General features: G+C 39.2%; 1 protein-coding gene across 1 annotated transcript in view; it reads left to right on the plus strand.

Moving 5' to 3' along the window:
- The window catches only part of CDHR4 (cadherin related family member 4), a 150,328-nt gene extending 134,007 nt beyond the window's left edge, over window positions 1-16,321 (plus strand). The window contains exons 18-20 of the mRNA XM_053721164.1: window positions 5,177-5,282; window positions 5,373-5,400; window positions 12,198-16,321. Coding sequence (XP_053577139.1) covers window positions 5,177-5,282; window positions 5,373-5,400; window positions 12,198-12,253 — 190 coding nt within the window. The 3' untranslated portion in view covers window positions 12,254-16,321. The remainder of the gene's footprint in view (window positions 1-5,176; window positions 5,283-5,372; window positions 5,401-12,197) is intronic.
- Window positions 16,322-17,279: the final 958 nt, after the last annotated feature.

The following is a 17,279-nucleotide window of genomic DNA, read 5'->3' on the forward strand; positions in this document are numbered from 1 at the left end:
ATATCCCCTTCCTAAATCTTCTGGGACTTTGACCGAAACAAGCATCCAAGTGCCTATTGCTTTGCTGGGTTTGTTCTTTGGCTAAGTGTTGGAGCGCAATCTTTGGCAGCTCTAATTCAGGATTGGCGGAGCAGTAGTGTACACATCACAGATGTGCTGGGCGGCTTGCTGTTCACTGGCTGCAGATGGAATGAGGACGAGGCTGCTTCCCCTGGCTCTTACAAGTGCGGCGTTAGCGGTGCTGTGAGAAAGCCCTGGCGGTGAGGATTGAGAGCCGGTTCCCGAGTACCTGTTTAGCCCACAAGTTCCGTGAGTCATACGCTTCCTCCCACATAGGAGTGGAAGCGTCCTTCATGCCCTTTATCGTTACTTTGGAATTAGCCTACCGAGCTACCGCATCCTGACCGCTATGCTGAATATTTGCACATGTAGACTGATTTTCTACAGCTCCTTTAATGAGGCTCGCAGTCTGTGAATTTTCTAGTTTTTTGAAGTTATATATATATATATTCAAATCCTTTCTTCAGATCCACCCACAAAGAGCCAACTGCCTGGGTGCAGAAATGTAACCAATATTTCCTCCAAATAATGCACTCACAGGGCTTTGTTTGTTGAGAAAGCCCTGTGAGTGCATTATTTGGAGGATATATATATGTATACATATATACATATATAGTATCTCACAAAAGTGAGCACACCCCTCACATTTTTGTAAATATTTTATTATATCTTTTCATGTGACAGCACTGAAGAAATAACACTTTGCTACAATGTAAAGTAGTGAGTGTACAGCCTGTATAGCAGTGTAAATTTACTGTCCCCTCAAAATAACTCAACACACAGTCATTAATGTCTAAACCGTTGGCAACAAAAGTGAGTACACCCCTAAGTGGAAATGTCCAAATTGGGCCCAATTAGCCATCTTCCCTCCCCGGTGTCATGTGACTCGTTAGTGTTACAAGGTCTCAGGTGTGAATGGGGAGCAGGTGTGTTAAATTTGGTGTTATCGCTCTCACAATCTATCATGCTGGTCACTGGAAGTTTAACATGGCACCTCATGGCAAAGAAATCTCTAAAGATCTGAAAAAAAGAATTGTTGCTCTACAAAATGATGGCCTAAGCTATAAGCGGTTTCACAGGACAGGTTCCACTCAGAACAAGCCTCTCTATGGTTGACCAAAGAAGTTGAGTATACGTGCTTAGCATCATATCCAGAGGTTGTCTTTGGGAAATAGACGTATGACTGCTGCCAGCATTGCTGCATAGGTTGAAGGGGTGGGGGGGTCAGCCTGTCAGTGCTCAGACTATACGCCGCACACTGCATCAAATTGGTCTGCATGGCTGTCGTCCCAGAAGGAAGCCTCTTCTAAAGATGATGCACAAAAAAGCCGGCAAACAGTTTTCTAAAGACAAGCAGACTAAGGACATGGATTACTGGAACCATGTCCTGTGGTCAGATGAGACCAAGATAAACTTATTTGGTTCAGATGGTGTCAAGCGTGTGTGGCGGCAACTAGGTGAGGAGTACAAAGACAAGTGTGTCTTGCCTACAGTCAAGCATGGTGGTGGGAGTGTCATGGTCTGGGCCTGCATGAGTGCTGCCAGCACTGGGGAGCTACAGTTCATTGAGGGAACCATGAATGCCAACGTACTTTGACATACTGAAGCAGAGCATGATCCCCCCATTCGGAGACTGGGCCGCAGGGCAGTATTCCAACATGATAGCGACCCCAAAGAGACCTCCAAGACGACCACTGCCTTGCTAAAGAAGCTGAGGGTAAAGGTGATGGACTGACCAGACCTAAACCCTATTGAGCATCTGTGGGGCATCTTCAAACGGAAGGTAGGGGAGCGCAAGGTCTCTAACATCCACCAGCTCTGTGATGTCATCATGGAGGAGTGGAAGAGGACTCCAGTGGCAACCTGTGAAGCTCTGGTGAACTCCATGCCCAAGAGGGTTAAGGCATTGCTGGAAAATAATGGTGGCCACACAAAATATTGACACTTTGGGCCCAATTTGGACATTTCCACTTAAGGGGTATACTCACTTTTGTTGTCAATGGTTTAGACATTAATGGTTGTGTACTGAGTTATTTTGAGGGGACAGCAAATTTACACTGTTTTACAGGCTGTACACTCACTACTTTACATTGTAGCAAAGTGTCATTTCTTCAGTGTTGTCACATGAAAAGATATAATAAAATGTGAGGGGTGTTCTCACTTTTGTGAGATACTGTATATAGTGTGTGTGTGTATATATATATATATATATATATATATATATATATATATATATATGTGTGTGTGTGTGTGTGTGTGTAAATATGTATATATACACTGTGTGCAGAATTATTAGGCAAATGAGTATTTTGACCACATCATCCTCTTTATGCATGTTGTCTTACTCCAAGCTGTATAGGCTCGAAAGCCTGCTACCAATTAAGCATATTAGGTGATGTGAATCTCTGTAATGAGAAGGGGTGTGGTCTAATGACATCAACACCCTATATCAGGTGTGCATAATTATTAGGCAACTTCCTTTCCTTTGGCAAAATGGGTCAAAAGAAGGACTTGACAGGCTCAGAAAAGTCAAAAATAGTGAGATATCTTGCAGAGGGATGCAGCACTCTTAAAATTGCAAAGCTTCTGAAGCGTGATCATCGAACAATCAAGCGTTTCATTCAAAATAGTCAACAGGGTCGCAAGAAGCGTGTGGAAAAACCAAGGCGCAAAATAACTGCCCATGAACTGAGAAAAGTCAAGCGTGCAGATGCCAAGATGCCACTTGCCACCAGTTTGGCCATATTTCAGAGCTGCAACATCACTGGAGTGCCCAAAAGCACAAGGTGTGCAATACTCAGAGACATGGCCAAGGTAAGAAAGGCTGAAAGACGACCACCACTGAACAAGACACACAAGCTGAAACGTCAAGACTGGGCCAAGAAATATCTCAAGACTGATTTTTCTAAGGTTTTATGGACTGATGAAATGAGAGTGAGTCTTGATGGGCCAGATGGATGGGCCCGTGGCTGGATTGGTAAAGGGCAGAGAGCTCCAGTCCGACTCAGACGCCAGCAAGGTGGAGGTGGAGTACTGGTTTGGGCTGGTATCATCAAAGATGAGCTGGTGGGGCCTTTTCGGGTTGAGGATGGAGTCAAGCTCAACTCCCAGTCCTACTGCCAGTTTCTGGAAGACACCTTCTTCAAGCAGTGGTACAGGAAGAAGTCTGCATCCTTCAAGAAAAACATGATTTTCATGCAGGACAATGCTCCATCACACGCGTCCAAGTACTCCACAGCGTGGCTGGCAAGAAAGGGTATAAAAGAAGAAAATCTAATGACATGGCCTCCTTGTTCACCTGATCTGAACCCCATTGAGAACCTGTGGTCCATCATCAAATGTGAGATTTACAAGGAGGGAAAACAGTACACCTCTCTGAACAGTGTCTGGGAGGCTGTGGTTGCTGCTGCACGCAATGTTGATGGTGAACAGATCAAAACACTGACAGAATCCATGGATGGCAGGCTTTTGAGTGTCCTTGCAAAGAAAGGTGGCTATATTGGTCACTGATTTGTTTTTGTTTTGTTTTTGAATGTCAGAAATGTATATTTGTGAATGTTGAGATGTTATATTGGTTTCACTGGTAAAAATAAATATTTGAAATGGGTATATATTTGTTTTTTGTTAAGTTGCCTAATAATTATGCACAGTAATAGTCACCTGCACACACAGATATCCCCCTAAAATAGCTATAACTAAAAACAAACGAAAAACTACTTCCAAAACTATTCAGCTTTGATATTAATGAGTTTTTTGGGTTCATTGAGAACATGGTTGTTGTTCAATAATACAATTAATCCTCAAAAATACAACTTGCCTAATAATTCTGCACTTCCTGTATGTGTGCATATGTGATTATATGTGTATATATGTATTTACTGTATATACATATATACACATTTATAAATTCACACATAGATATATATGTATAAAAAAAATATACCCAAAAGCAAAAGACTGCTCTAAAAACTAGAGATGTGCATTTTTTTCCGTTATGGGGCTCTGAGAAGAATGATTGTAGTTATAGCAGCTCTCCAGAGCGCTAAATAGTAAGAATAATGCTTTTTCACCTGTAGCAAAGACACATTTACATTCGTTTAACGAATATAAATATAAATGTTCCACGAATATTCAGTATTCGTTTAGTTTAAAACAAAATGAATACAGAATAGCGCAACAGATGAACATTCTGGGGGGAAAAAAATTCCCCAAATATTTGTTCTGAAAGATTCGGAGGAACCAAATTTCTTGGTGTTGTACAAGTCTACAAAAAATCCACTTCAAAATTTTTTCCCAGAGAGTATTGGAGTATCCTGTCACCATAATTTAAAGTTTTAAAACAAATCACAAGAGAAACAAAGCAAAAAAAGAATAAAAAAACTTCTCACAAGAGATTGGTAGAAATAGCATCAAATGACCCGCAACTTACCATAAGATAGTAGTCTCAGCAGCTCTGTGCAACAATGGAGCTTGCATGGGGCCCAAACCTCAATGCGTTTTGTTTTTAGACTTTCTCAAGATAGTGCCTCTAATAATAATGTTACTAAGTTGTGTTCATTAAATTAATCAGTAAAGGGGTAGTTTAGCGTCCCAAATTCGGGAAGGTACCACATCTCGCCATTGAAAGGGGGGGATTGGAACAGAGCGATCAACTCCACATTTACCTAAACATGTTACCTTTATCCCACCGTGGGGGGGGTCCATGGTTAGGTTCTCAGTGGCGGTTGCGGCGCCCGGGAGCGACATTGGAAAAGAGCGATCAACTCCACATTTACCTAAACATGTTACCCTTTTACGGTTCCAATATCCACAACGCTCTGTTTCAATATCGTTCCTGGGCTCCACAACCACCGCTTGGAACCTAAGCATGGTCCCTCCTCCCACGGTGGCATAAAGGTAACATGTTTAGGTAAATGTGGAGTTGATCAATCTGTTCCAATTTCGTTCCCAGGCGCCGCAACCGCCGTTGGGAACCTATCCATGGTCCTTTCGAATTTGGTACCTTTCGAATTTGGGACGCTAAACTACCCCTTTACCAATTAATCATTTGAATTTGCATTTTGAGTTTTATGTCCCTAATGAACTACACTAATTAACATCTTCTGATCTTTGTTAGCTCATTGACAAATGTCCAACATGGCCCAGCTGAAGCTGCTAAGCGTAAACCACCAACACCGATCAAAGAGAAGAAAGACGTGGCACCCGTTAGCCCATTAAGCCTGGTATTTATTTATATTTGCAGCAGTGCTGTCCTTTCATCTACATAACATAGATACACTACAACTCACCTTTATTTATTTTTACTCCTACAGCAATTTGATGGCAGAGCTCAGGATCCAGGTAAGACCTTTACTCTTTTCAGTATAATGTACTGAATGGGGCAGTGAAAGGGTAACCTGTTATTGCATTGTCATTTGATTGACTCCTATGTCAGCCAACAAGTATGTAAGCTTCACCTTAGTTCTTGGCCAGTCCTGATCTCATTAAGAAAAAAAAAAACCATGTTGCTGCTGGCTTGTAGCAATAGCACTAGCAAATACTTTAACTTAATTTAAATTTCAACTGCTATTCAACTAAATATCTTTTGTCCTGCAGATGTTTCCCCTTAGGTTAACAGATTTCTGTTAATGAACGAATAATCTTGTCAAAATTCGGCCAAACCTAATGACTGTTCATTTAAAGGGACATAATCCCAAATTTTTTCTTTCATGATTCAGATAGAACATACAATCTTAAACAATGTTCCAAATTACTTCTTTTATAAAATGTTCTTTCTTTCATGTAATTAGCAAGAGTCCATGAGCTAGTGACGTATGGGATATACATTCCTACCAGGAGGGGCAAAGTTTCCCAAACCTTAAAATGCCTATAAATACACCCCTCACCACACCCACAATTCAGTTTTACAAACTTTGCCTCCGATGGAGGTGGTGAAGTAAGTTTGTGCTAGATTCTACGTTGATATGCGCTCCGCAGCAAGTTGGAGCCCGGTTTTCCTCTCAGCGTGCAGTGAATGTCAGAGGGATGTGAGGAGAGTATTGCCTATTTGAATGCAGTGATCTCCTTCTACGGGGTCTATTTCATAGGTTCTCTGTTATCGGTCGTAGAGATTCATCTCTTACCTCCCTTTTCAGATCGACGATATACTCTTATATATACCATTACCTCTGCTGATTCTCGTTTCAGTACTGGTTTGGCTTTCTACAAACATGTAGATGAGTGTCCTGGGGTAAGTAAATCTTATTTTCTGTGACACTCTAAGCTATGGTTGGGCACTTTGTTTATAAAGTTCTAAATATATGTATTCAAACATTTATTTGCCTTGACTCAGAATGTTCAACATTCCTTATTTTTCAGACAGTCAGTTTCATATTTGGGATAAATGCATTTGTTTCAATCATTTTTTCTTACCTTCAAAAATTTGACTCTTTTTTCCCTGTGGGCTGTTAGGCTCGCGGGGGCAGAAAATGCTTCATTTTATTGCGTCATTCTTGGCGCAGACTTTTTTGGCGCAAAATTTTTTTTCTGTTTCCGGCGTCATACGTGTCGCCGGAAGTTGCGTCATTTTTTGACGTTTTTTTGCGTCAAAAATGTCGGCGTTCCGGATGTGGCGTCATTTTTGGCGCCAAAAGCATTTAGGCGCCAAATAATGTGGGCGTCTTTTTTGGCGCTAAAAAATATGGGCGTCATTTTTGTATCCACATTATTTAAGTCTCATTTTTTATTGCTTCTGGTTGCTAGAAGCTTGTTCACTGGCATTTTTTTCCCATTCCTGAAACTGTCATTTAAGGAATTTGATCAATTTTGCTTTATATGTTGTTTTTTTCTTTTACATATTGCAAGATGTTCCACGTTGCAACTGAGTCAGAAGATACTTCAGGAAAATCACTGCACAGTGCTGGAGCTACCAAGCTAAGTGTATCTGCTATAAACTTTTGGTATCTGTTTCTCCAGCTGTTGTTTGTATTGCATGTCATGTCAAACTTATTAATGCAGATAAAATTTCCTTTAGTACTGTTACATTACCTGTTGCTGTTCCGTCAACATCTAATTTTCAGAGTGTTCCTGATAACATAAGAGATTTTATTTTTTAAATCCATTAAGAAGGCTATGTCTGTTATTTCTCCTTCTAGTATACATAAAAGTCTTTTAAAACTTCTCTTTTTTCAGATGAATTTTTAAATGAACATCATCATTCTGATACTGATAATGGTTCTTCTGGTTCAGAGATTTCTGTCTCAGAGGTTGATGCTGATAAATCTTTGTATTTGTTCAAGATGGAGTTTATTCGTTCTTTACTTAAAGAAGTATTATTTGCATTAGAAATAGAGGATTCTGGTCCTCTTGATACTAAATGTAAACGTTTAAATAAGGTTTTTAAATCTCCTGTAGTTATTCCAGAAGTGTTTTATCTCCCTGATGCTATTTCTGAAGTAATTTCAGGGAATGGAATAATTTGGGTAATTTATTTACTCCTTCTAGACGTTTAAGCAATTATATCCTGTGCCATCTGACAGATTAGAGTTTTTTGGGACAAAAATCCCTAAGGTTATGGGGCTGTCTCTACTCCTGCTAATGTACTACTATTCCTATGGCAGATAGTACTTCATTTAAGGATCCTTTAGATAGGAAAATTGAATCCTTTCTAAGAAAAGCTTACTTATGTTTAGGTAATCTTCTTAGACCTGCTATATTTTTAGCGGATGTTGCTGCAGCTTCAACTTTTTGGTTAGAAGCTTTAGCGCAACAAGTAACAGATCATAATTTTATAGCATTATTATTATTCTATAACATGCTAATAATTTTATTGGTGATACCATCTTTTGATATCATTAGAGTTGATGTCAGGTATATGTCTCTAGCTATTTTAGCTAGAAAAGCTTTATGGATTAAACTTGGAATGCTGATATGTCTTCTAAGTCAACTTTGCTTTCCCTTTCTTTCCAGGGTAAATAATCATTTTCGTTCCTTTCCTCACAACAAGGAACAAAAGCCTGATCCTTCATCCTCAGGAGCGGTATCAGTTTGGAAACTATTTCCAGTTTGGAATATATCCAAGCCTTATAGAAACCTATAGCCAGCTCCTAAGTACCTATGAAGGTGCGGCCCTTATTCCAGCTCAGCTGGTATGGGGCAGATTACGTTTTCTTCAAAGAAATTTGGATCAATTCCGTTCTCAATCTCTGGTTTCAGAACATTGTTTCAGAAAGGTACAGAATTGGCTTCAAGTTAAGGCCTCCTGCTAAGAGATTTTTTTCTTTCCCGTGTCCCAGTTAACACAGCAAAGGCTCAGCATTTCTGAAATGTGTTTCAGATCTAGAGTTGGCTGGAGTATTTATGCCAGTTCCAGTTCTGGAACAGGGGCTGGGGTTTTATTTTATCTCTTCATTGTACCAAAGAAGGTCAATTCCTTCAGACCAGTTCCGGATCTATCATTATTGAATCGCTATGTTAGGATACCAACATTCAAGATGGTTACTGTAGGACTATCCTGCCTTTTGTTTAGCAAGGGCATTATATGTCTACAATAGATTTACAGGATGTGTATCTGCATATTCCGATTCATCCAGATCACTTTTAGTGTCTGAGATTCTCTTTTTAGACAAGCATTACCAGTTTTGTGGCTCTACCGTTTGGCCTAGCCTCAGTTCCAAGAATTTTTTTCAAAGGTTCTCGGTGCCCTTCTTTCTGTAATCAGAGAACAGGGTTTTGGTATTTCCTTATTTGGACGATATCTTGGTACTTGCTCAGTCTTCTCATTTTCGAAGAATCTCATACGAATCGACTTGTGTTGTTTCTTCAAGTTCATGGTTGGAGGATCAATTTACCAATCAGTTCATTGATTCCTCAGACAAGGGTAACCTTTTTAGGTTTCTAGATAGATTCAGTGTCTATGACTCTGTCCTTGTCAGACAAGAGAAGTTTAACATTGATATCAGCTTGTCAAAACCTTCAGTCACAATCATTCCCTTTGGTAGCCTTATGCATGGAAATGTTGGGTCTTAGGACTGCCGCATCAGATGCGATCTCCTTTGCTCGTTTTCACATGCGACCTCTTCAGCTCTGTATGCTGAACCAATGGTGCAGGGATTACTCAAAGATATCTCAATTAATATCTTTAAGCCGATTTTACGACACTCTCTGACATGGTGGACAGATCACCATCGTTTAGTTCAGGGGGCTTCTTTGTTCTTCCGACCTGGACTATAATCTCAACAGATGCAAGTCTTACAGGTTGGGGAGCTGTGTGGGGGTATCTGACGGCACAAGGGGTTTGGGAATCTCAGGAGGTGAGATTTCCGATCAATATTTTGGAACTCCGTGCAATTTTCAGAGCTCTTCAGTCTTGGCCTCTTCTGAAGAGAGAGTTGTTCATTTATTTTCAGATAGACAATGTCACAACTGTGGCATACATCAATCATCAAGGAGGGACTCACAGTCCTCTGGCTATGAAAGAAGTATCTCGAATTTTGGTTTGGGCGGAATCCAGCTCCTGTCTAATCTCTGCGGTTCATATCCCAGGTATGGACAATTGGAAAGCGGATTATCTCAGTCGCCAAACGTTGCATCCGGGCGAATGGTCTCTTCACCCAGAGGTATTTCTTCAGATTGTTCAAATGTGGGAACTTCCAGAAATAGATCTGATGGCTTCTCATCTAAACAAGAAACTTCCCAGGTATCTGTCCAGATCCCGGGATCCTCAGGCGGAGGCAGTGGATGCATTATCACTTCCTTGGAAGTATCATCCTGCCTATATCTTTCCGCCTCTAGTTCTTCTTCCAAGAGTAATCTCCAAGATTCTGAAGGAATGCTCGTTTGTTCTGCTGGTAGCTCCGGCATGGCCTCACAGGTTTTGGTATGCGGATCTTGTCCGGATGGCCTCTTGCCAACCGTGGACTCTTCCGTTAAGACCAGACCTTCTGTCTCAAGGTCCTTTTTTCCATCAGGATCTGAAATCCTTAAATTTAAAGGTATGGAGATTGAACGCTTGATTCATGGTCAAAGAGGTTTCTCTGACTCTGTGTTTAATACTATGTTACAGGCTCGTAAATCTGTATCCAGAGAGATATATTATAGAGTCTGGAAGACTTATATTTCTTGGTGTCTTTCTCATCATTTTTCTTGGCATTCTTTTAGAATACCGAGAATATTTCAGTCTCTTCAGGATGGTTTAGATAAGGGTTTGTCCGCAAGTTCCTTGAAAGGACAAATCTCTGCTCTTTCTGTTCTTTTTCACAGAAAGATTGCTATTTTTCCTGATATTCATTGTTTTGTACAAGCTTTGGTTCATATAAAGCCTGTCATTAAGTCAATTTCTCCTCCTTGGAGTTTGAATTTGGTTCTGGGGGCTCTTCAAGCTCCTCCATTTGAACCTATGCATTCATTGGACATTAAATTACTTTCTTGGAAAGTTTTGTTCCTTTTGGCCATCTCTTCTGCCAGAAGAGTTTCTGAATTATCTGCTCTTTCTTGTGAGTCTCCTTTTCTGTTTTTTCATCAGGATAAGGCGGTGTTGCGAACTTCTTTTGAATTTTTACCTAAGTTGTGAATTCCAACAACATTAGTAGAGACATTGTGGTTCCTTCATTATGTCCTAATCCTAAGAATTCTAAGGAGAAATCGTTGCATTCTTTGGATGTTGTTAGAGCTTTGAAATATTATGTTGAAGCTACTAAGTCTTTCCGAAAGACTTCTAGTTTATTTGTTATCTTTTCCGGTTCTAGAAAGGCCAGAAAACTTCTGCCATTTCTTTGGCATCTTGGTTGAAATCTTTAATTCATCTTGCCTATGTTGAGTCGGGTAAAACTCCGCCTCAGAGGATTACAGCTCATTCTACTAGGTCAGTTTCTACTTCCTGGGCGTTTAGGAATGAAGCTTCGGTTGTTCAGATTTGCAAAGCGGCAACTTGGTCCTCTTTGCATACTTTTACCAAATTCTACCATTTTGATGTATTTTCTTCTTCTGAAGCAGTTTTTGGTAGAAAAGTACTTCAGGCAGCAGTTTCAGTTTGAATCTTCTGCTTATGTTTTTCATTAAACTTTATTTTGGGTGTGGATTATTTTCAGCAGGAATTGGCTGTCTTTATTTTATCCCTCCCTCTCTAGTGACTCTTGTGTGGAAAGATCCACATCTTGGGTAGTCATTATCCCATACGTCACTAGCTCATGGACTCTTGCTAATTACATGAAATAAAACATAATTTATGTAAGAACTTACCTGATAAATTCATTTCTTTCATATTAGCAAGAGTCCATGAGGCCCGCCCTTTTTTGTGGTGGTTATGATTTTTTTGTATAAAGCAAAATTATTCCAATTCCTTATTTTATATGCTTTCGCACTTTTTTCTTATCACCCCACTTCTTGGCTATTCGTTAAACTGAATTGTGGGTGTGGTGAGGGGTGTATTTATAGGCATTTTAAGGTTTGGGAAACTTTGCCCCTCCTGGTAGGAATGTATATCCCATACGTCACTAGCTCATGGACTCTTGCTAATATGAAAGAAATGAATTTATCAGGTAAGTTCTTACATAAATTATGTTTTTTTTCTTATTATCCTTTGTTGAAAAGCAAGAAAGTAAGTTCAGGAGTGTGCACGTGTCTGCAGCACGCTATATGGCAATAGTTTGCAACAATGTTGTACATTAGCAAGAGAACTAGAGGGCAGCACTATTTCCTGTCATGTAGTGCTCCAGACATGTGCACGCTACCTATCTAGATATCCTTTCAACAAAGAATAATATGAAAACAAAGCAAATTTGATAATAGAAGTAAATTGGATTTTTTTTAAATTATATTCTCTATCTGAATAATGAAAGAAAAATGTTGGGTTTTCTGTCCCTTTAAGCACTGAATGGCAAGAGACCAATATAAAAATACGTGTTTTTTTTTTTTTTTTTTAAACGTTAGCAAATATTACTTACAAAGTGCCAGATTTTAACTGCTTGACAGCTCTAGTATATTTTATCTTCTTTATTGTGATCAAGCTGTGAATGAGTTTATGCACTGTTCCAAGCAATCACTGCATAGTATGTAGATAGTATAGGCAATTTGCAGAATTAGCTAAGTTACAGAATTAGCTTCTCTGCCTCTGTTAACTACAATTGCTTAAGCCATATGTATTTTTTTATTATCTCTAGTCACAGGCCGAGAATATTTGTTCAACAGTCAAACAGGGGAACGACGCTGGATCTGAGGGGGAAACCCGAAATGTCAATAAATAATAAATTACACTCCACTTCTTGTGTGACTCAACAACATGCTTTGGGACCTGATCTTACATAGTAATATAAGATGAAAAACACTCAAGTCCATCAAGTTCAACTTTTGTCTAATTCCTGTAACTACTGTTTATCCAAAATAATGCAAAACTCCCAAAATGTGTTTCTAATTGTGTCTCAAAGAGAAAAAAATCCTTTTCAACTTCAAAGTGATTTATCCTTGGATAAACAAGATACTATACTGTAAATAGTTATTATTATTTAATTATTATTATTATTATTAGGTATTTGTAGTGCACCAACAGATTCCGCAGCGCTATAAACATAGGCGGTATACAAGATAACATTTACAGGGATCAAATGGATAGAGGGCCCTGCCGAGAGTTGCACTGTTGTAGTCGGCTCTTATGAATGTGAACTACAAACAGCTGGGCTCATAGGTAGGTAAATGTTGTGAACTTGTCTTCCAGACCCCTTAGTGATGTATTTCAACCACACTTTGTGCAAGGAAATTGTATATCTTATGGTAACAGCCATTGATAGTGACTTATTACATTGACTGCTGTATTATTTCTATCGCAAACAGCGGTGTATATATTTGATTAGAAACACAAACCTTATTTAGCTATCAAATAGATATAACAAGTTTAGTGGTTTGCATACACAGCAACTGTGACACAGAATATTTGCCTAACGGTATAACTAATCTAAGGTTGTTATAAAAACATTAGCGGATCCTATAGATCTAAGATCCAGAATCGCCAGTTGCAATATCTGCAAAAATATTTACAGTACAACCTTTATTCAGTTTGGAATTAGCTACTAAAAATACTTATTTCTGTGTTTGGATAGCTATTTTCATATATTGATCCTCCAGCACACTAATCATAAAATATTGTGCTTTTTCCTCACTTGGAGGTTGTGCTTTTTGAAAAGACCCTCAAATTGGGAAGATTTATATTCACACTGTCTATAAATTATTGGTGCACTCCCTGGGTTGAATTATTATAATATATTTGGACGCCCAGGTAGCAACCAACAATTATCTATTCCTGTGCTTTTTGATAGGGAATTATCTCACACTGAGTTTCAGCTAGTTTTAATAGTATGTGTGTGTGTGCATGAGTATGAGTCCAGTCGGGCTCTTATTTTTTCTTCAATAAAGTTATTTAGTATACATGGGGATGTTTGTGGGATTTGATGATTACATTGTTCTTTCTTTTCCTTGTCTAATCTTATTTAAATGGGACCAGTATTATACTAGCCCAGTTACCTGCAGTCTTTCTCTTTGTGGAGCGAGCCTCTTTGCACACATTTATGTACATTTGGATGTATATCACTGCTTGAGGTTCTGGAATTCAGGGACTATAAGTATTATTATAATCTGATTTGCACCCCTGAATCTCACTCGAAAACCCATTTCTCTCCTCCCTCACCATCCCTAGTTTAACCCTTAGTGATGTTGAAATATCTGTACTTAACAAGGGCTTGTCATTCTGCCCCACGGAAATACCGGACACTTTTGACCTTAATGTTGATTTAACATGGTTCTTCAGACTGCTAAGGCTTTTTTCAACAATATTCCCAAACCACATAATTCAGATCCAGTCGAGTCACAAGATAGTGAAACCACAATCAGAGACACCCTGGATGTTGCAGCTTTTGGTTTGCGCAACAAGAGTAACTTTACTCCCCCATCTACAAACTCTGGGGTTGAAACTTATATTAAGGTTGTAGAGAATCAATTTAAGGTTTTAGTGAATAAAAATAATAGCAAAAAACATAGCTATAATATGTGTAATCTTACTAATGAAGAGAAACGAGTATTAACAAATTTACAGATGGACACTGCTATAACGATCAAAAGTGCCGACAAAGGCGGGGCAGTGGTTGTCATGGACACCAATATGTATATAGCTGAAGCCTTACGTCAATTGAATGATACATCTGTTTATACTAAATTATCAGGTGACCCCACTCTTAAAGTACAAGCTCAGTTCATATGTATGCTAGATAATGCTTTATAATATGAGATTATTAGTAAGAAAGTATATGACTTCTTGTTGATTAAACATCCTATTGTACCAACATTTTATCTAACTCCAAAGATCCATAAAGACCCTGTTAAACCACCAGGGTGCCCCATTGTGCCTGGAATTGGTTCCATCATGAGTAATGCTGCCAAATTTATGGATAAGGTACTGGCCCCTTTGGTACAAAAAGGTAAATCATACATTAGAGATACTAATGATTTTTTGGCAAAAATTAAACAACTAGAAGGCTTTAATGATAATACTGTACTTGCCACATGGGATGTTTGCAGCCTATATACTGTTATCCCGCATAATGTGGGTATTGATTGTGTTCAGAAGGAGCTTGATGCATGTGGCAAATACAGTGGATCACAAATAGGTTTTATGATAGACCTATTGGAGGCCATTTTGACACAGAACTACTTTCTTTTTTATAAGATGTTCTATATGCAAAAGACAGGCACAGCGCTGGGGTCCAATGTGGCCCCATCCTATGCCTGTCTGGTGATGGATCATATAGAAGAAACCATTGTGTATAACAATCCTTTATTCCAAAAGCACTGCTTAGCATGGTATAGGTACATAGATGACCTGTTTATTGTCTGGCAGGGTACACCTTAATGTCTTATCCAAACTAATGATATTGAAAGGTCAGTGCCATTTATACAATTTACATCTAAACATGACAACATACAAATTGAATTTCTGGATACCTTAGTGTATAAAGGTGATGGTCATTTAAAAACTGACCTATTTGTTAAGGCAACCGACAGAAATACGTTATTACATAGAAATAGCTTTCATCCACCTGCTATATTTAAATCGGTACCAAAATCACAATTTTTGAGAGTAGATAGAATTGTATCAGACCCTATTGTAAAGGAACGTAGATTAAATTAAATACAATCCAAGTTCAAAAAGAGAGGATACCCTAATCAAGAGCTGGTTCATGTAAGATCTAACTTTCATAACAAAAATAATAGTCCAGATAATGACACTTACTTTTGTCAGCACATACAATACTCTTAGCTATAAGATACAAGGTATTCTTAAGCATAATTGGCATATCCTAAGAGATTCATGTCCTGAAATTAAGGAGTTTAGTCAAATTCCCAGAGCTGCTATCCGCAAAGGATACACTTGTGGCAGAAGGATCACTAGGGCTATTGTTAATTCAGATACTAGAGTATCTCCATTCTTTGGTAAACCTAAGAATGGTACTTTTCCATGCTTTGGTTTCCCCCACTGTAACAGTGTTATGAAAGGGGGTGAAATCTGTCACCTCTACTCTGGTTGCAAATACCTGGGGACTATACCTGTAATTCATCTTACGTTGTATATGCCCTCAAATGTCCCTTTGGTCTTTTATACATAGGTGAGACCACCCAAAGGATAAAAGACCGGATAGGTCAACATAAATCTACTATCAGAAATGCAGGGACTAAAGATTTCCCTGTACTGGCACACTTCTTACAAATGGGCCATCAAGTAAATCAACTCCGTTTTATGGTGTTAGATCAAATAAAAAGAAAACCCAGGGGGGGGGGGGGGTGATAGACAAAAAGAGCTCTTATATAGAGAGGCTAAATGGATATTGCAATTGGATACACTTTACCCCAAGGGTATGAAAAGGGAATTTGATCTTAACCCATTGTTGTGATTTTGCATAATTGTGTTATGTTATGTTATGTATATATGGTTTGTCTATCTATTAATTTGTTTGTCTATCTATTAATTTGTAGGTGATTATGCTAAATTTTGCTTCCTCTTCAACTTTGTTTTTAATCTTGGCCCATTAGGATACATCAAAAAGGCAATATAGGGTTAAAATTGTTAGTGTTGCTCTATGTGAGATTTTTTATAACCCCGCCCACTATGTGTGTTCCTATTGGCCCATGTTTTAAGCTGTACTGCTATAAATGTTTGTATGTGCATTGTTTTGTTAGCTTGACAAAGGGGCAGGAGCCCCAAAATGTTGCTGTTCACCTAATAAAAGGTTCTTTCACATTTGAGAGTGCAACATCTTTTGGTTTGGAGATTTACTTGGAGCTTAAGGGATTTGGCTCTAAATTTGTTTGCACCCACTCTGCTGTCTATAGACACTTGATGATTCATTAAGGTGTGCTGGTCCTACACCTGTGTTTACTACAGCTGGGCTCATAGGCTTACATTCTAAGGGGTTCAAGGGGAAAGCAATGGAGTTAGGAAAGGTTAGTGTAGGTTGTAAGCATCCCTGAATAGTAGAGTCTTTAGGGAGCACTTGAATCTGTTAAAACTAGAAGAGAGTTGTGGAGCGAGGCAGGGAGTTCCACAAGATGGCAGCCAGTTTGAAGAAGTCCTGTAAATGGGAATGTGAGGAAGTAACAAGAGAGGAGGAGAGTAGGAGGTCATGAGCAGAGCGAAGGGGACGGGAGGGAGAGTATCTGGAGACAAGGTCTGAGATACAGGGGGGAGCAGTGCAGTTGAGGGCTTTGTATGTCAGAGTGAGGATTTTGTGTTTAATCCTGGAGGCAAGAGGAAGCCAGTGAAGGGATTGGCAGAGAGGTGCAGCAGATGAAGAGCGACGTGTAAGGAAGATGAGCCTGGCAGAGGCATTAATTATGGATTGTAAAGGAGCTAGGCGGCAGCTGGGGAGACCAGAGAGGATGAAGTTGCAGTAATCGAGGTGGGAAAAGATGAGAGAGTGGATTGAAATCTTAGTTGTGTCTTGTGTAAGTGTCTAATTTTAGAGATATTTTTAAGGTGGAAGTGGCAGGATTTAGCGAAGGACTGAATGTGAGGAGTGGTCTGAGTCAGGTCTGAGTCAAATGTGACCCCGAGATATTGGGCATGCGGGGTAGGGGTAATGATGGAATTATCAACAGTTATAGAAAATTGGGGGGTGGAGATTTTGGAGGAAGGGGGACAAATAAAGAGTTCAGTTTTGGAGAGATTTAGCTTAAGGTAGTGAGAGGACATCCAAGATGAG

This window comes from Bombina bombina, chromosome 7, assembly GCF_027579735.1.
Source record: "Bombina bombina isolate aBomBom1 chromosome 7, aBomBom1.pri, whole genome shotgun sequence".
NCBI lineage: Eukaryota > Metazoa > Chordata > Amphibia > Anura > Bombinatoridae > Bombina > Bombina bombina.